The sequence below is a fragment of the Balaenoptera ricei genome, chromosome 6, assembly GCF_028023285.1.
Source record: "Balaenoptera ricei isolate mBalRic1 chromosome 6, mBalRic1.hap2, whole genome shotgun sequence".
Taxonomy (NCBI): domain Eukaryota; kingdom Metazoa; phylum Chordata; class Mammalia; order Artiodactyla; family Balaenopteridae; genus Balaenoptera; species Balaenoptera ricei.
The window spans coordinates 110,342,284-110,362,913 of NC_082644.1; the positions used below are offsets into that span (position 1 = coordinate 110,342,284).

Below are 20,630 nucleotides of genomic sequence, written 5' to 3' on the forward strand. Positions count from 1 at the left end.
GAGGATGGAAAAAGATATTCCATGCAAATGGAAATCAAAAGAAAGCTGGAGTAGCAATACTCATATCAGATAAATTAGACTTTAAAGTAAAGAATGTTACAAGAGACAAGGAAGGACACTACATAATGATCAAGGGATCAATCCAAGAAGAAGATATAACAATTATAAATATATATGCACCCAACATAGGAGCACCTCAATACATAAGGCAACTGCTAACAGCTATAAACGAGGAAATCAACAGTAACACAATAATAGTGGGGACTTTAACACCTCACTTACACCAATGGACAGATCACCCAAAATGAAAATAAATAAGGAAATGGAAGCTTTAAATGACACAACAGACCAGATAGATTTAATTGATATTTATAGGACATTCCATCCAAAAACAGCAGATTACACTTTCTTCTCAAGTGCGCACGGAACATTCTCCAGGATAGATCACATCTTGGGTCACAAATCAAGCCTCAGTAAATTTAAGAAAATTGAAATCATATCAAGCATCTTTTCTGACCACAACGCTATGAGATTAGAAATGAATTACAGGGAAAAAAAATTTAAAAACAGAAACACATGGAAGCTAAACAATACATTACTAAATAACCAAGAGATCACTGAAGAAATCAAAGAGGAAATCAAAAAATACCTAGAGACAAATGACAATGAAAACACGACGATCCAAAACCTATCGGATGCAGCAAAAGCAGTTCTAAGAGGGAAGTTTACAGCTACACAAGCCTACCTCAAGAAACACGAAAAATCTCAAATAAACAGCTTAACCTTACACCTAAAGGAACTAGAGAAAGAAGAACAAACAAAACCCAAAGTTAGCAGAAGGAAAGAAATCATAAAGATCAGAGCAGAAATAAATGAAATAGAAACAAAGAAAACAATAGCAAAGATCAATAAAACTAAAAGCTGGTTCTTTGAGAAGATTAAATTGATAAACCATTAGCCAGATTCATCAAGAAAAAGAGGGAGAGGACTCAAATAAATAAAATTAGAAATGAAAAAGAAGTTATAACAGACACCACAGAAATACAAAGCATCCTAAGAGACTACTGCAAGCAACTGTATGCCAATAAAATGGACAACCTGGAAGAAATGAACAAATTCTTAGAAAGGTATAACCTTCCAAGACTGAACCAGGAAGAAATAGAAAATATGAACAGACCAATCTCAAGTAATGAAATTGAAACTGTGATTAAAAATCTTCCAACAAACAAAAGTCCAGGACCAGATGGCTTCACAGGTGAATTCTATCAAACATTTAGAGAAGAGCTAACACCTATCCTTCTCAAACCCTTTAAAAAAATTGAGGAGGAAGGAACACTCCCAAACTCACTCTATGAGGCCACCATCACCCTGATACCAAAACCAGACAAAGAAACTACAAAAAAAGAAAATTACAGACCAATATCACTGATGAATATAGATGCAAAAATTCTCAACAAAATACTAGCAAACAGAATCCAACAGCACATTAAAAGGATCATACACCATGATCAAGTGGGATTTATCCCAGGGATGCAAGGATTCTTCAATATACGCAAATCAATCAATCTGATACACCATATTAACAAATTGAAGAATAAAACCCATATGATCATCTCAATAGATGCAGAAAAAGCTTTTGACAAAATTCAACACCTGTTTATGATAAAAACTCTCCAGAAAGTGGGCATAGAGGGAACCTACCTAACATAATAAAGGCCATATATGACAAACCCACAGCAAACATCATTCTCAATGGTGAAAAACTGAAAGCATTTCCTCTAAGATCAGGAACAAGGCAAGGATGTCCACTCTCACCACTGTTATTCAACATAGTTTTGGAAGTCCTAGCCACGGCAATCAGAGAAGAAAAAGAAATAAAAGGAATACAAATTGGAAAAGAAGAAGTAAAACTGTCAGTGTTTGCAGATGACATGATACTATACATAGAGAATCCTAAAGATGCTACCAGAAAACTACTAGAGCTAATCAATGAATCTGGTGAAGTTGCAGGATACAAAATTAATGCACAGAAATCTCTTGCAGGGCTTCCCTGGTGGCGCAGTGGTTGAGAATCTGCCTGCTAATGCAGGGCACATGGGTTCGAGCTCTGGTCTGGGAAGATCCCACATGCCGCGGAGCAACTAGGCCCGTGAGCCACAACTACTGAGCCTGCGCGTCTGGAGCCTGTGCTCCGCAACAGGAGAGACCGCGATAGTGAGAGGCCCGCGCACCGCGATGAAGAGTGGCCCCCGCTTGCCACAACTGGAGGAAGCCCTCGCACAGAAACGAACACCCAACACAGCCAAAAATAAATAAATTAATTAATTTAAAAAAAAAAAAAAAGAAATCTCTTGCATTCCTATACACTAATGATGAAAAATCTGAAAGGGAAATTAAGGAAACCCTCCCATTTACCATTGCAACAAAAAGAATAAAATACCTAGGAATAAACCTACCTAGGGAGACAAAAGACCTGTATGCAGAAAACTATAAGACACTGATGAAAGAAATTAAAGATGATACCAACAGATGGAGAGATATACCATGTTCTTGGATTGGAAGAATCAATATTGTGAAAATTACTATACTACCCAAAGCAATCTACAGATTCAATGCAATCCTTATCAAGTTACCAATGGCATTTTTTACGGAACTAGAACAAAAAATCTTAAAATTTGTATGGAGACACAAAAGACCCCGAATAGCCAAAGCAGTCTTGAGGGAAAAAAAAAATGGAGCTGGAGGAATCAGACTCCCTGACTTCAGACTATACTACAAAGCTACAGTAATCAAGACAATATGGTACTGGCACAAAAACAGAAACATAGATCAATGGAACAAGATAGAAAGCCCAGAGATAAACCCACGCACCTATGGTCAACTAATCTATGATAAAGGAGGCAAGGATATACAATGGAGAAAAGACAGTCTCTTCAATAAGTGGTGCTGGGAAAACTGGACAGCTACATGTAAAAGAATGAAATTAGAACACTCCCTAACACCATACACAAAAATAAACTCAAAATGGATTAGAGACCTAAATGTAAGACCGGACACTATAAAACTCTTAGAGGAAAACATAGTAAAAACACTCTTTGACATAAATCACAGCAAGATCTTTTTAGATCCACCTCCTAGAGTAATGGAAATAACAACAAAAATAAACAAATGGGACCTAATGAAACTTCAAAGCTTTTGCACAGCAAAGGAAACCATAAACAAGACGAAGAGACAACCCTCAGAATGGGAGAAAATATTTGCAAACGAATCAACGGGCAAAGGATTAATCTCCAAAATATATAAACAGCTCATGCTGCTCAATATTTAAAAAACAAACAACCCAATCAAAAAATGGGCAGAAGACCTAAATAGACATTTCTCCAAAGAAGACATACAGATGGCCAAGAAGCACATGAAAAGCTGCTCAACATCACTAATTATTAGAGAAATGAAAATCAAAACTACAATGAGGTATCACCTCACACCAGTTAGAATGGGCATCATCAGAAAATCTACAAACAACAAATGCTGGAGAGGGTGTGGAGAAAAGGGAACCCTCTTGCACTGTTGGTGGGAATGTAAATTGATACAGCCACTATGGAGAACAGTATGGATGTTCCTTAGAAAACTAAAAATAGAATTACCATATGATCCAGCAATCCCACTACTGGGCATATACCCAGAGAAAACGATAATTCAAAAAGACACATGCACCCCAATGTTCATTGCAGCACTATTTACAATAGTCAGGTCATGGAAGCAACCTAAATGTCCATCAACAGACAAATGGGTAAGGAAGATGTGGTACATATATACAATGGAATATTACTCAGCCATAAAAAGGAACGAAATTGTGTCATTTGTGGAGACGTGGATGGATCTGGAGACTGTCATACAGAGTGAAGTAAGTCAGGAAGAGAAAAACAAATATTGTATATTAACGCATATATGTGGAACCTAGAAAAATGGTACAGATGAATCGGTTTGCAGGGCAGAAGTTGAGACACAGATGTAGAGAACAAACGTGTGGCCACCAAGGGGGGAAAGTGGCAGGGGGTTGGCAGTGGTGGTGTGATGAATTGGGCGATTGGGATTGACATGTATACACTGATGTGTATAAAATGGATGACTAACAAGAACCTGCTGTATAAAAAAATAAATAAAATAAAATTCAAAAAAAATAAAAATAAATAAATAAAATTCACAAGGCAGATCAAAAGACTCTAATGGCCAAGACAACTTTGAAAAAGGAGAGCAAAGTTGGAGGACTTTCACTACATGATTTCAAGACTCCTTATAAAGCTGTAATAACAAAGACAGTGAAGTATTGGCATAAAGATTGACAAATATACGAATAGAATAGAGTAGAGAATTCAGAAATACACCCAACACATGTTTGAGCAACTGTTTTCAACATAAGTGCAAAGGCAATGGGGAGAAAGGTTAGTATTCTCATCAAACATTTCTGAAGCTATTTGATATCTCATGTAAAACAAACAAACAAGAAAAAGTGAATCCATACCTCACACTATATTAAAAAACTAACTCAAAACAAATCATAGACCTAGACTTAAAACTATAAACTTGGAGGCAAAAACATAAGAGAACATCTTTGTGAACTTGGGTTAGGTAAAGATTCCTGATATATGACACCAAAAGCATGATCCATATAAGAACAAATCAATTAACTGATCCATCAGAATTTAGAACTTGCTCTTCAAAAGATACTGTTGAAAGGATGAAAAGACAAGGCACAAACTGGGAGAAAATATTTGCAATGGGTATATCTGATGAATACATGTGTTCAAAATATATAAAGAACTCTCAGAACTCAACAATAAAAATAACTCAATTTTTTAAATGGGTGAAAGATGTGAATAGATATTTCATCAAAGAATATATTTGGATGGCAAATAAGCACATAAACAATTGCTCAACACCATTTTATAAAAATAAATTTATTTATTTATTTATTTATTTTTGGCTGCATTGGGTCTTCATTACTTTGTGTGGGCTTTCTCTAGTTGCAGCAAGCAGGGGCTACTCTTCGTTGCAGTTCCCAGGCTTCTCATTGTGGTGGCTTCTCTTGTTGCGGAGCACAGGCTCTAGGCATGCTGGCTTCAGTAGCTGCGGCACGCGGGCTTCAGTAGTTGTGGTGCACAGGCTTAGTTGCTCTGCGGCATGTAGGATCTTACCGGCCCAGGGCTCGAACCCATGTCCCCTGCACTGGCAGGCGGATTCTTAACCACTGCGCCACCAGGGAAGCCCAACATCATTAATAATTAGGAAAGGGCTTCCCTGGTGGCGCAGTGGTTGAGAATCTGCCTGCCAATGCAGGGGCACGGGTTCGAGCCCTGGTCTGGGAAGATCCCATATGCCGCGGAGCAACTAGGCCCGTGAGCCACGATTACTGAGCCTGCGCGTCTGGAGCCTGTGCTCTGCAACAAGAGAGGCCACGATAATGAGAGGCCCACGCACCGCGATGAAGAGTGGCCCCCACTTGCCACAACTAGAGAAAGCCCTCGCACAGAAACGAAGACCCAACACAGCCATAAATAATAAATAAATAAATAAAATAAAATAAAAGACAAAAAGTGTAGTTCCCAGAGGCTCTCATTATAAAAAAAATAAAAAATAATTAAAAAATAATAATAATAATAATTAGGAAAATACAAATTAAAACCAATGAGAAACCACTACACACCTGTCAGAATGGCTAAAATTAAAAAGACTGACTCTTACCAAGAGTCAGCAAGGATGTGGAAGAACTAGAATGGTCACAGTTGCTGATGGGAATACAAAATGGCACAACCCACTTTGGAAAACTATTGGTACTTTCTTTAAAATTAAATGGACACCTACTATATGATCCAGACATTCTATTCCTATGCATTTACTCAAGAGAAATGAAAACATATGTTCACACAAAGACTTATACATGAATGTTCATATTATCTTTATTTGTAACAGCTAAAAACTGGAATCAATCCAAATGTCCAGCAGCAATTGAAGGTATAAGCAAACTGTGGTAAATACATTTAATGGAACACTCCTTAGTAATAAGAAGGACTGAATTATTTATGAAACAATACGGCCGAATCTCAAAACATGTTGAGTGAAAGAAGCCAGACCCCTCCCACCCCCAACACACCCAGAAAAGTATCTGCTGTATGATTCCGTTTATATAAAATTCTAGAAAGTGTAAACTAATCTTGACTGAAAACACATCCACAGTTGCCTGGCAGTGGAAGGTAGAGGGCAGGGAGGAGAGGAACAAAAGGATTATAAATGGACATGAGGAAACATTGCGGGTGATGGATATGTCCCTTATCTTCGTTGTGATGATGGTTTTATGGGTTTTTATATATATATCAAAACATAGCAAGCTGCAAAGTTTAAATATTTGCAGTTTAACTGTACCTTAGTTAAAGCTGTTTTTTAAAAAAATTATGAGACAAATAGGCTATCTGCATAGTCTCAAAATATCTCCCCACAAGATACTTAACGATTACAAAGGGAAAAGTAGTAACTTTATAGTCGAGAAACCTAGCAGACACTACCTGAACTAAGTGATCAATATTAACATCACCGGAATTAAGACATCTTGACATCATGTATCTCTCCTGATATGCTGCACTGAGAAGGTCACAGAATCACTTTTGTGGTATTCTACCAAAAATGTGTAATCTGAATTTAATCATGAGAAAAATCAGACAGAACCAAGTTGAGGGACACTCTTAAAGAAATAACTGGTCAGTACTCTTCAAAAGAATCAAGGTAATGAAAGACAAAGACAGACTGAGGAACTGTTACAGCTCAGAGGAGACTAAGGAGAAATAAAAACTAAAGGCAATGAGGGAATATGGGGTGGATGCTGTACCAGAAAAAGGTCATTAGTAGGACAACAGGAAAAATGCAAACAAGGTGTGTAGATTATTTAGTAATACTATATCAATGTTAATTTCCCAGTTTCAGTAATTATACAAGATGTTAATATTAGGAGAAGCTAGATGAAGGGTGTATGACCTGCATATGAATAGTCATGGCAGCTTTATTTATAATATCCTCAAACTGGAAATAACCCAGATGTCCATCCATTGGTGAATGGATAAATAAGTTGGGGTATATTCATAATGGAACACTATTCAGCAATAAAAATACAAACGTCTGACACAACAAACACGGATGAAGCTCAAAAACATAATTCTCAAAAAAAAAACGACTCAAGAGAGTACATACTGTATGATTCCATTTATATGAATTTCTTGAACAGGCAGAACTAATCTATAACGAGAATGCAGATCAGCAGTTGCCTGGGCTGGGGGTTGTGAGGCGTGATGGCAAAAAGGCACAGAGGAACTTTTGGGGACGAGAGCAATGCTCTTCTCACTTATCTGATTTTGAAGACACAGTTGGTATCTATCTCGTTTAAACTCAGTCTTGCAGAATACTTAAATATAGAGTTGTAGAAATGGGACGGAAAGTTATTCCACGTAGCGACAGTGGCGTGAGCAAAGCCACAGAAGTGGGAGATTGAGGGGTGAGTATAGGGACCAGCCGATCGTTTATTTTTTTTTAATTAACTGTGCTCATAATTTGCATACAACAAAATGCACCCATTTCAAGTCGATAATTTGAAGAATTTTAAGAAATGTATACAGACCCATGTGACCACCATTCCATAGAGAGCTTCCTTTTCAAAATTACCACTTCAAGCTGTTTTTGTTTACTGTTTGGATATGGAATGGGTCGTTTGAAAATTGATTCTGGAACAAATTTAAACCAGGACACTTAAAAGGTTTCCCCCTCAGTTTGTCAGACCTACTTACTGGTCTTGAATGAGAGCCCAACCTCCCACATTTCATGCCACGAGATGCCAGGGAGACCACACCAGTCTGCATGTGGACTCAACAGTCTGCTCCAGCTCTGACTCCCTGGCTCTGAAGACGCCCTGACCCCATGATCTAGCTCCTGATGCCATCCTCAGGCCTGTCTCCTGGTGTCAGGACCCACTTCTTCAGTTTACCTGCCTGTCATCCTACCCGTTCAACTCTGCAAGCTGCCATGATCGCGGCAACATCTGCTGTGTCCTGTTAAGACACCCCCTAAACCAGTCTCAGCTTCCTGGGGACCCCTTGCCCCAGCTCCCAGCACACAGGATCCAGGACCAAGTTGCAACCATCATAGAATTCAAGGGTCATGGGGACGGAGTGCCACCTACCTGAGCCACAAAGAGCTGGAACTCGTCAGGCAGAATCCATGAGCGAGGGTAGAAGTTGTACTCCTCAGGAAAGAGATTCTGCATGATTCTTACTGCTCTGCTCAGAGTAATTTTACGCACCATCTCCGTCATGCCTGGGGAGAAGAGAAGTTGTGAGGTTTTAACAACAGTGGGCCACTAGCTATAAAACAGCCATTACTGGGGACTTTTAAAACCACCCACCTGACATATTCACTTTTTCAGACAGGATTTTAAAAAAAGGTCTGAGTGGTTCCCCATAGCAGTGATTCATGGTTTGGAAAGACCTAGCAAATTAATGAAAAACTTGGAATAGATGGATATTTTTTTCTCATAAAAATGAAGCATCAATTTAAAAGAATGAGTTTCCACCTAGTTTATTATTCCACTCTTTGTCAGCCCCCTAGATAACAAATAAAGAGAAGAATTTATATCTTGCACTTAAAACTTAATATCCTCTCTAATTCTGGGCCACCACATATACCTCTGGGATTCCTTCCATCTTATACCCTGGAGAATATTAACTCGTGGACTCTGGTTACATTATGAGAAGCTTAATTAAGTTGCTTTGTTTTAATCTTTCATGAGTATTAAAGGTATAAAACAGAAAAATACACACCTTTCAGCAGAACATCTGTCTCCTTGAAATAAGGACACGAAGCGGAGAGGTTAGCACAGCATAATTTATAGTTTAAGGGGAAAAAATGGAATCTGTAGGAGTTCTTCAGTTATGAGTACTGAAACTGACATCGATCAGATCTCATTAATTTGCCCAGAGGGGATGGAAATGTCTCACTTATAAAACATTTTAAAAGAAGGGTAGTTTTTTTTCCTTGTCACATCTTTAGAAATGCTGACAAGAAAAGAAACGGAGTATATATCTTAGCAAATTTTAGGCAAATAGGTAAAAATTATTTAAAATTTTAGCATGCTTATTTCTTAAGGCAAATATCACTGCTCAAAAAAATGGAGACTAAAAATGGGCTTCACCCTGAAAGGGGCTACACAGTTCCATCAATAACTAGAAATTTGCTAGCAAAGTCATTTTTAATAGAAAGTACAAAGTTCCATGTCAGCTTGGCATGTCCAAATTACTGCATTGCAAATGGGCAAAGTCAGAATGCATGAGGTTTCTCTAAACTACATTCAGGAAGCAAAGGGTGAACATTGAGAATGAAGGTTTTAATAATCTACTTCTTGCTTCCCTCAGCATATTAAAAAGAGCAATAAAAATCTAAAAGATGGCAACTTCAAGATGTCAGTGCCTAGGTTCTTAGTTCTTGTTTAGAAGGAGATAGAGAAGGATTAAATAAGAAATAAAGGAGCTTTAAAGGCACTAATAAACTGTGCTCTAACACAGCTTCTCCGATATTAGAGAAAACTCACTGAGGACGCTTTCCCGAACTTCCCAAGAAATCAGTATGAGTCCGGAAAATTAGAGCTATTTCCTTTTATTCCCCCATGAAATTAGAATTTTTGAGTTATAAACACTAGAGCTGAAGTACACGAAATTCCAACTTCTTTGGAAACGTTTTAGTTGTATTTCACATTTTAGTTATAGTATTAAACTAAAAACCTGCTTAACTGACTGCAACACAGCACCTTACAGCAAATACGTGATGTCCCCTGGCCAAACAGTGTTGTGGTATTGTCCGAGTTTTAATGGCAATGTGACAGGAGAAGGTTTGCTTTCAGAAATCCCTCGGCAGGTCACAAGGACACACATAACACACATAGGAGTGCTGTGAGTACAGGAGTGTGGTTCGAATGCTCCAGGGAAGTTTTGTGAAAACCAATGTCCAGCAAATGGAGTAAGTATTCATTTTAAATCTGCGATGGCTCCTTTTGTCATGTGGGTCACCAGCCCCTACACCGGCTAACAGATCTGTCTCTGAGTTTACATCTGCGTCTGTCTCCAGATAGTTCTCTACAAAAACCAGCCAACTTAAGAAGCATCCCTTCAAGCCAGTGGCTACTTTTCCCACATGCTTCTGAGCCACAGGCTGTAGACGGCTCACCCTGAACCCTGTCGCAATGCCTGTCTCTGGAAGGCAGCAGTGTCAACCTCCCTCAATCCACTTTTACTGACACCTTTGTTCCTCCGCCATCTTTAAGCTGCAGGGGAAAGCATCTCTGAGCCCTCACGAGCCCCCATGTGGTAGCTGCTAGCATCCGTGCCTCTGGCAGGGGCTCAGAGACAGATGTGGGCTCTGTCATCTCTCAGTAAGATGCAGACAAGAGTAGCTGCGCCAGAGCATATGCTTCCAGAGTAGATCTGTAAAGAGGGAGGTCACTGTCAGGCCATGCTGGCTCCAGACTCTGCCTCCCTTCTCCCAGCAGCTGCAGCACGTGACCCCTCCCTGTGACCCCTGCCCCAGGCTCTGGGACCCATTCTGACCTGAGGTAGAAGCTCTAGGTCCAACCATTAGCTCCCCTTTGGGGAGCTTGGACCCTTTCTTTGTAGTCCAGTTAGATAAGGAGGATTTTAACTACTTCTCTGAGGCTCTGTTGCCTGTCCCCAAAGTTTGGTCACCGGTCCTTGGCTCCTGGTGCCTGAGTGGCTGCCTCAGCGATGCCTTTGCCCTGCAGTCTCCGATGTTCCTCCTCTGTTCCCCCTAAGCCTCCCCTGCAGGGGCTGGAGTCCTCCTGTGACTTGAGCCCAGTGGCTGGGCTCCTGCTATACTAACAGTTTCTTTTGAGGCTGACTGTCTACCTGCACCTCTCAAGAAGGTCTGTTCCTAGATGTCCCTATTGTGGCCGTTCCCCTATCGGTTGGGAAAAACCCCTAACTCAGGCTGGAGCTTCTCACCCAAGAGCTTGCCTCCTGCCACTACTTCTGGGCCTGGGTTCTTCTGTCTGCCTCACTGGAGCCCCAAGGCCTCGGGTGGTCTCGGCCCATTGGAGTTACGCAGGAGTCTGATCCTCAGGTTTGCCCACACAGGCCTACTTAACCCAATTTAAGACAAAACAAAACAAATCAAACACAATCTGAGCTATGTTGAGAGTGCTATTCAATCCAAGTCTCATTTATAACAATAATTCTTGGCAAAAACACATTAAAACCACCAAACAACAAGCAAACATTGATACTTTCAGATCCTGGATACTGCAGTGGCCTCTTAGCTGTTTCCTCTCTCAGCCTTTCCACCCCAAACCCCCCACCTGCACCCCTGCCTCCAATGCATCCCCTCTGGCAGATCTTTCCAAACTGCAGGCTGGGCCACGTCACTCTCTAGCTTAGAAATTTCTCAGTGGCTCCCGGTGAACTTTGGGCCCTGCCTTTCACCTCTCCACTGCCCTATCAAACTTGACCCTTTCTAACTAGCGTGGGCCACGTGCCCTTTGCTGAACAAGCAACGTGCAAAGCATTCCATGTCTTTGCACCCCCTCTGCTCCCTTGATTTGCATGGGGGACAGGCCCATCTATCCCTGGAGGCTCAGTTCACATTCAATCCTCTTTTCCAGGATCTCTCCCCCTGCCTGCCCCCCAAGCAAATCTGGGTTAGGTCATGTGCCCTTGATCCAAATTCTCACAGCATCCCAAGCTTACTCTGGCATGGCGCTTATTTTGTATTTGACTTCTCTCTTTACATGCTTTTCTCCTTGTTTTTGTATCCCTAGCCCAGACCAGTGCTTGGCAGATGGCTGTCCCCAGAGATCCCTCCCTGGAGCCTCCTCCTCCTCTGACAAAGTCCCCTCCTCAGGGTGGGCTCTCAGGCACCACCCGCCACGTGTTGCCATACATCTCAGACCCAGAAACTCAGCAAAAAAATAGTTGCTTGAAAAGCTGAGAATTGACGGTTCTAGGCTTTCTTAAGGCAAAGACATATCTAAATCAGATTATTTTTAGTGAAAGTCTTAATTCATCAGTTAAGATATAATAACATATCTTGAAGGAAATTGCCCATAGAAAAGTGGCTAAAATCTAATGTGCTGACACGAACGAAATAAATTACTTCCATATGTGTATCCAAAAGTTTTCAGTTTATTCAGCATGTGAAGTGTTTATCCTTGCCTGGCACGTCCACTAGAAGTTGCTCTAAGTAATACACAATGCATACAAAATGCATCTTCAGAATAATGGGATATATCAGAGACAGAAGATAAGCATGGACGCCAACTGGAGCCAAAGGACAGACCATTCTGGAATCACCCCATCGCTAAGGATTGTTGTCTTTCACAGGGCAAAGGGTGTGGCGGCCCTGGTCCACTGCCTAGAGGCCTGCTTTGTCATTGGAGCTAATTAATTGCTGTTAGTAAAGTGGAAAATTGTACATACCTACCACTGGCACATGGAATATGAGATGGGGCAAACGTGCTTCTTTAGAATGAATATTCTTATATCACCTTTAATGAAACTAGTCCTTTGAGTGTATTTTTTTCTGTATTTCTATTTGCGTCCCAAGTGTAGAGCTATAGCGACTCCTTTCCTACTCTCGGCCATCAGATGAGGCGTGAGCAAATGGGGAACATGTCAGTGAAGCCTCATTCGATCATTCATGTCTTGGGAACTCTGTCCATATTCAAAGAGTTGTTCTCTTCCAAATTATGTTCTCCCAATATCCCAATAAGTCCTTTTAGTGGCATCAAACGTCATCTTTTATGAGCAGCAAGACAAAGAAAATAATAGCTATTCCATTAAACTGTGCAAGAACCCTGGCTGCAAGAGTCCTCCTTGTTCTCTGACAAAACACTTTCTCCTCTAAGAACCAATCTGAACTTGGGTTAATTTTCTAGCTCTGTTCCCCAGGAAACCACTAAAGGGAGAAAGTTAGCTGTGTGACTAGACAACAAAGCATATGGTTAAAATGATCCCTTATTGGCATCTTGCATAAATACCTGGTAGGAAGCCACAGCTCTGGGCTTTCCTGAGTGTAGGGAATCTTGTAATTTAGCATGACCCTGGTGGGGACCCTGGAAGCTGTGCTGTGGAGGAGCTATGTGAGCTATTGGCTCCTACAGGGTTTCTAAGTCAAGGTAGACCCACATCCACCAACGTGGATCTTGTCTCTTTGCACCTGAGCTTTCACTTGAGGAGCCAAAGACTAGCTCTGGAACCCTTGCCATGACGCCACTGAGAAGAAATGTATGACACTGACTGGCTGGCCAGCTGTGTTTCCTGTCCTGTATCCTTGTAAGTAAATCTGAGCCAAGTGGCCCATGGTGGTCTGTTTGCTTAGTTGAAAAACCCGCTAGTGGACATGGCATAACTTGCCAATGTATAACGTATGGATATTGGGTTTTCTGAGAGGTATTTTCTTAAAGACGTGGCATGGAATGCCAAAGAAAAAGAATAAGTGGATCCTCCTCTTAAAAATAAGCGTAAATGAAACAACTAGAGGAAACAACTACACTCTGGCTGCAACTACGTAAAAGTGATACATAAACATGGTTAAGGTTTGGGAGAAATTCTAGAAATATTCACCTTGTGGTTTTGTTAAATGAGGGATGGGATTCAGGGTGATGTGCTTTTTAAAAATTATATATTATTGTATCCTATATGGTTTGTGCCTGTTATGTTAAAACTTCTGAAAATAAGTGGGACCCCTTTGGCTGGGATCATACCCAGATTAACCAAATGTCCCCTTCTCCCTACACATGCCCACTTAACTTAACCACCCTCTTCACTTAGCCATTCAAAATAATGAATAGTAATCATGGCAGAAGAGGGTGGTAGAGATTAAAAGTAAAACGGAAAGGTATATGATAGGGGGGAGGCTGGGAGCGGAGTGAGGGGGCGTCTCAGAGTGTTGGCTGTGACACCTATGTGGCACCGAGCCCCCCTTGCAGTCTCACTAGACAATAGCCTCACTAGACAATAGTCTCACTAGACAATGCCTTCAGGTTAAAGGCAGAGGCTGTCCGCAGCTCCTGTTCCCAGTACGGAGACTGGTGTATTTCGATTTTTAAATGGTACCTGCAAATAGGATACTTAAAGAAAATGGAAGCTGCGAACCCCATTTCTGTGATACCGTCCCAGAATTTTAGTACGTCTGTTTTCCGTCTCCTGAAAATTAAATAGAAAATGAAATGGTCTATTTTATTTGTTTGTTTATTATTTTAGTGCAACATGCTGCTTTTATTAATGTTAGACTAACTCTGTAGGGGAAACGGTTCATTTTATTGCTTTCAGGTCCTGCTTTCTCCTTTCCCTCCAATGGGCATCATACTAGGGCTGCCTCCAATTTGCCATCAGTAGGTGAGACAGCAGTTACGGAGGGCCTCAGGTGTGTCTGGGAGGACTGCAGGAGCCGTGGGAACATCCAGAAGTGCAGGAGGCACGGCCCCTCCCAGGAGCTCACTGTCTACCTGGGCAAGCCGCACACGTAGACGTATTCAGAGTGCACATTCACTGAGTCATTGAAATGTTCCAGAAACTATGGTGAGTGCTATAGTTTTTTTTTGGTCTATTTTTTTTTTTGCCTTTTGAGAATGGTCTTTTTTTTTTTTTTCCCTTTTGAGAATATAGTCCCCTCATGACACCCCCATATCATATCTGAAATGCAAAAGGTGAAAGTCATGTTCTTCCGCGGGTGGAATTAGACCGGAAGAGCCTGTCTTTTTACGTTTTGGAACCTCCAGTCTTTAAACCCTTGGTGGGTCAAGTCCTGATCACCTTGCCTCCCAAGGTCACGGCACTGAGGCAGCGTGTAGGCAGTCATTCCCAATTAAGAGCCCTCCAGTTTGATGTCAAAACACTGTCGTGTTTTTGCCGAAGAGCGTACCCTGAGGCTCAGCCCTGGAAACATTTTTAAATGCCAACAATAACAGCGGATACCTGGAAACTTGTTCACTAGACCGGAGAATATGTCACTGTCGTGAAATGAAACTCCATGCCAGTAGATGTCACAAGGCAAGCGTCGGCCAAATGGGAACTAGAAGAAAGAGGGGAAATGTGATTAATGACGGGAACAAGAAGAGCAGCTCCGGCACCGAGGGTCTCTTCTGTACAAACTCCCAGCGGCCTGGCACACATCACATGACTTAATCCTCATAATAAGCATGTGAAGTTGCTGACCTTCTTTCCCAGGTTACAGGGGAAGAAACAGATTCATACGGGCTAAGTAACTGTCTCAGGGTCACAGCCACTGCGAGGCAGAGTTCTGATTCCGCGTGGCGGGCACTATACTAGTGACCTTACAGGCACCCTTTTGTCAGAATCCTCATAACCATCCTAGAAAGCATGATGCTCATTTCACTGATGAGAAAATTGGGGCTGAGAGGGGTAATGTAACATGCCCAAGGCTGCACAGAGCTGGAAATGGGAAAAGTCAAGATCTGAATGCAGGGCTGAATTCCAAACCATACTTCTCTTTCTCTGAAAACCGCAACATTCAAACCAGTCCCCCCAAAACGAGCTTTCACAATCTCTTTCTATATCTTTCTCTCTCTTCCTCTGTCTCTTGCACACACACAAACACACACACACACACACACACACATACGGTCCACAAGGGCAAGATATATTCCCCAGTGCCTAAAACGGTTCCTGGCATTCAACAAAGACTTTTTGAATGAATGAATGAACAAACCAGGAATGGTCCTCTGACTCACGATGAGATAACCAGATTCTCTCTTCCAGGAATATGGAAATCAGAGATGCCTGGAAGCCTCTGCCGGCCCTTGCACTGGAAGTGATCAAAAGCCAGAGCCCGGCAGCTGTGCTTGGCCGTGTGCACAGCCTGACAGAGAAGCAAAGGCAGCCAGTCTGCTGAGAGAGGAGAAAGGAGCAGGTGCAGAGAGAAAAGCAGAGATGAGGCCATGTGGCCCTGGCAACACAGACTGAGTGGCCTCAGTTCCCAGGGCTTCTAGGTCCTCGGCCCAGACCCTTCTGAGCCCGGCTGTCCCTTCTGTCCTTGGATCCTGTAAGGCAGCCTCATACCCATAGAATGCATCCCCTGTGCACAAGCTATAGGGTTTCAATTACTTGCAACCAGAAAATCCCTCGCTGAGACCAAAGGGCCTGCTCTTTCTACTGCATCTTGCTGCCTCTCAACAAGTTCTGCGTTTACACAATGTATTTTTTAAATGCGTAACTCAGATGACCCTCCTTAAGGGAAAAGAGTGAGGACACGTTAGTTCATATTTCGAACCTGCTTGTTAAGAGTCCAAATGAAGAGAAATGTCAACACATTAAATAAAATCATCCGATTTTTCCATCCTGAGACTATAGTTAATCAGAAATTTTATCTGCTCCAAGTTGAGAGGGCTAAGTTCCAGTGAGAGAACACAGCATTACCAACGAAATGGTGGTGACTCAATGCTTTCCAACGATTCCAAATTAAAATGAAGGCAAACAGACTCAAGGCCTTTAAATCATTCACATTATCTCAAAACTGTGCCAAAGTGAGACATATAGCACACAGTCTATTAGCATTAACAACTTCCATCTATAATTTATAGCACTTCACTCATTTTCTTTGCATCCAATGGACTGAAGTTATTAATTCAGTAGTCATAAATACAAAGAGATATAACATATGTTGTTTTCTTCCAGCTATTAAGTGCTAATACAGAGGAGGGAAAAATAACTTAACCAGGGAGGTTCCTCTAAAAAGCAGACTCTCCAAGCAAAGTTTACTAAGATCCAAGTGGCTTTGCTGCCCACACTGCAGGAGCAACACCTGCTCCATGTCAGTGGATCACCGAGGACTCTTTATCACACTTATGATCGCCTTGCAATTCTTGGCACTTTCATGATTCCTAAATCAACCTTTCATTCAGAGCCCTTAGCTCATTCAGTTTTGAGAAACTATCTTTTCCTAAATCAATTTATTCAGTAATTTCTTTGTGCCAGGCACTGTGCTAGGTACTGAGAACACAGAGAAACACAATTTTAAGTAGGTCCCAGGACCTCATAATCCCACGTCTTTTTAAGATCTTTTTAAAAACTGCTTAAACAGCTAACATCATGCTCAACGGTGAAAAACTGAAAGCTTTTCCTCTAATATCAGGAAAGAGACAAGGATACTCACTTTTGCCACTTCTCTGCAACACAGTATTGGAAGTTCTAGCCAGAGCAATAGGCAAGAAAAAGAAGTAAGAAGCATCCAAGTTGGAAAGGAAGAAGTAAAATTATGTTTGCAGATGACATGATCTTATATGTAGAAAATCCTAAAGATTACACACACACACACACAAACTCTTAGAAATAATAAATGAATTCAGAAAAATTGCTGAATACAAAATCAATACAGAAAAATCAGTTATTTTTCTATATATTGACCATGAACAGTCCAAAAAGGAAATTAAGAAAACAATTCAATTTACAATAGCATCAAAAAGAATAAAATACTTAGGAATTAACCAAGGAGGCAAAGACTTGTACACTGAAAATTACAAAATGATGCTGAAAGAAATGAAAGACACAGGGCTTCCCTGGTGGCGCAGTGGTTAAGAATCCGCCTGCCAATGCAGGGGACAAGGGTTCAAGCCCTGGTCTGGGAAGTTCCCACATGCCGCGGAGCAATGAAGCCTGTGCGCCACAACTACTGAGCCTGCGCTCTAGAGCCCAAAAGCCACAACTACTGAGTCCTCGTGCCCCAACTACTGAAGCCCGCGCGCCTAGAGCCCGTGCTCCGCAACAAGAGAAGCCACCGCAATGAGAAGCCCGCGCACCGCAATGAAGAGTAGCCCCCGTTCACTGCAACTGGAGAAAGCACGCACTCAGCAAGGAAGACCCAACGCAGCCAAAAATAAATAAATAAAATAAATTAATTAATTAAAAAAAAAAAAAGAAAGAAATGAAAGACACACATAAGTGGAAAGATATCCCATGTTCAAGGATTGGAAGACTTCATATTATTAAGATGTCAACACTACTCAAAGTGATATATAGATTCAACGCAATCCCTACCAAAATTCCAGTGACCTTTTTTTTTTTTTTTTTTGCAGAAATAGAAAAATCCATCCTAAAATTCATATGGACTATCAAGGGATCCCAAATAGCCAAAACAATCTTGGAAATGTCACACTTCCTGATGCCAAAACTTATAACAAAGCTACAGTAATCAAAACAGTGCATTAGACAACAATGAGATACCACTACACACCTTAGAATGGCCAAAATCCAAAACACTAACAACACCAAGTGCTGAAGAGGATGTGGAGCAACAGGAACTCTCATCCATTGCTAGTGGGAATGCAAAATGGTACAACAACTTTGGAAGACAGTTTGGCAGTTTCTTACAAAACTAAACATACTCTTACCATGTGATCCAGCAATTGTGCTCCTTGGTATTTACTCAAATTAGTTAAAAACTTATGTCCACAAAAAAATCCTCCACGCAAATGTTTATAGCAGCTTTATCCATAACTGCTAAGACTTGGAGGCAACCAAGATGTCCTTCAGTAAGTGAATGAATAAATAAACCGTGGAACAGCCAGACAATGGAATTTTATTCAGCACTAAAAAGAAATGATCTATCAAGCCACGAAAAGACATGGAGAAATCTTAAATGCATATTATTAAGTGAAAGAAGCCCATCTGAAAAGACTACATACTGTATGATTCCAATTATATGACATTCTGGAAAAGGCAAAACTACAGAGACAGTACAAGGATCAGTGGTTGCCAGGGGTTAGGAGAAAGGGAGGAATAAATAGGTAAAGCACAGGTGATTTTTAGGGCAGTGAAACTACTCTATATGATACCATAATGGTGAATACATGTCATTATACATTTGTCTAAACCCATAGAATGTACACCACCAAAAGTGAACACTAATGAACTATGAACTTTGGGTGATAAGAATCTGCAATGTAGGTTCATTGATTTTAACAAATGTACCATTTTAGTGTACCGTTTTTTTGATAGTGCATATGTGAGGGTAGTGATTATAAGGGAAAAAATCTTTCTTCCTTCTGCTCTATTTTGCTGTGAACTTAAAGCATCTCTAAATCATCTCTAAAAATGATAAAAATAAATCTTAAGAAACAGTATGGTACTGACATAAAGACAGACATACAGACCAATGGAGTAAGATAGAGAACCCAGAAATAAACTCTCACATATATGGTCAAATGATTTTCAACAAGGATAACAAGACTATTCAATGGGGGAAAGACAGTCTTTCCAACAATTGGTGTTGGGAAAGTTGGACATCACATACAAAAAGTTGAAGTTGGACCCTTACCTTACACCATATACAAAAATTAACTCAAAGTGGGTCAAAGGCCTAATCATAAAAGCTAAAACTATGAAACTCTTAGAAGAAAATATAGGGGATAATTTTCATGACATTGGACTTGGCAATGATTTCTTGGATATGACAACAAAAGCATAGACAACAAAAGAAAAAAATAAATAAATTGAACTTCATCAGAATTAAAATTTTTGCCTCAAAGGACACTGTCAACAGAATAAAAAGGCAACCCATGGAATGGGAGAAAACATTTGAAAATCATAAATCTGATAAGGGATTAGTATTCTGAATATATTCTAAAAACTATAACTCAACAAAAACAACCCAGTTAAAAAATGGGCAAAGGACTTAAATAGGCATTTCTGCAAAGAAGATATACAGATGGCTAATAAGCACATGAAAAGATGCTCAACATCACTAATTATTAGGAAAATGCAAATCAAAACCACTTCACACCCACTAGGAAGACTATTATAAAAATAATAATAAAAAGGAAATAACAAGTGTTGATGAGGATGTAGAGAAATTGGAACCCTTGCGCGTTGGGAATGTTAAAAACCACTGTGGAAAACAAAAATTATCACATGATCCAGCAATTCCTCTTCTGCGTATATACCCCAAAGAACTGAAATCAGGGATTCAAACAGATGTTGGTACACAAATGTCCACAGCAGCATTGTTCACAATAGCCAAAAAGTAGAAACAGCCCAAGTGTCTGCTGATTATCTATCAATATGTAAACAAAATGTGGAATATACACACACTGTACAATTACTCAGCCTTAAGAAGGAATGAAGTTTTAACACCTGCTACAACATAGATGAACCCTGAAGACATTATGCTAAGTCAAGTAAGCCAAACACAAAAGGACAAATGTTGTATGATTCCATTTCTATGAGGTAACTGGAGTAGTCAAATTCACAGAGACAGAAAGTAGAATGGTGGTTTCCAGCGGCTGCGGGGAGGGAAGATGGGGAGTTATTGTTTAACGCGTACAGAGTTTCAGTTTGAGAAGATGAAAAAAGTTCTGGAGATGGATGGTGGCTGATGGTTGCACAGCAACATGTATTTAACGCCACTGAAGTGTACACTTAAAGATAGTTAAGATGGTAAATTTTATGTTATGTATATTTTACAGTAAAACAACAGCGACGACAAAACTCTCTGCTTGCACCCCACCCCCCAGGCTAAGGGGCCATTCATGGCTCTATTCTGAGCTCTCTGGAGCCTGGATGCTGCATGGATTT

At 40.6% G+C, this 20,630-nt stretch overlaps 1 protein-coding gene across 5 annotated transcripts in view; it reads right to left on the reverse strand.

Moving 5' to 3' along the window:
* TTLL11 (tubulin tyrosine ligase like 11) overlaps positions 1–20,630 on the reverse strand; it is a 267,396-nt gene that overhangs the window by 201,874 nt on the left and 44,892 nt on the right. For all 5 annotated transcript variants that reach the window (XR_009503763.1, XM_059925538.1, XM_059925536.1 and 2 more), the window contains exons 2-3: positions 15,018–15,114; positions 8,222–8,355 (exon numbers count right to left, since the gene is read on the reverse strand). Coding sequence is in view for 4 of the 5 variants with exons in the window: in XM_059925538.1 (XP_059781521.1) it covers positions 8,222–8,355; positions 15,018–15,114 (231 nt within the window). In the remaining variant the exon portion in view is untranslated. The remainder of the gene's footprint in view (positions 1–8,221; positions 8,356–15,017; positions 15,115–20,630) is intronic.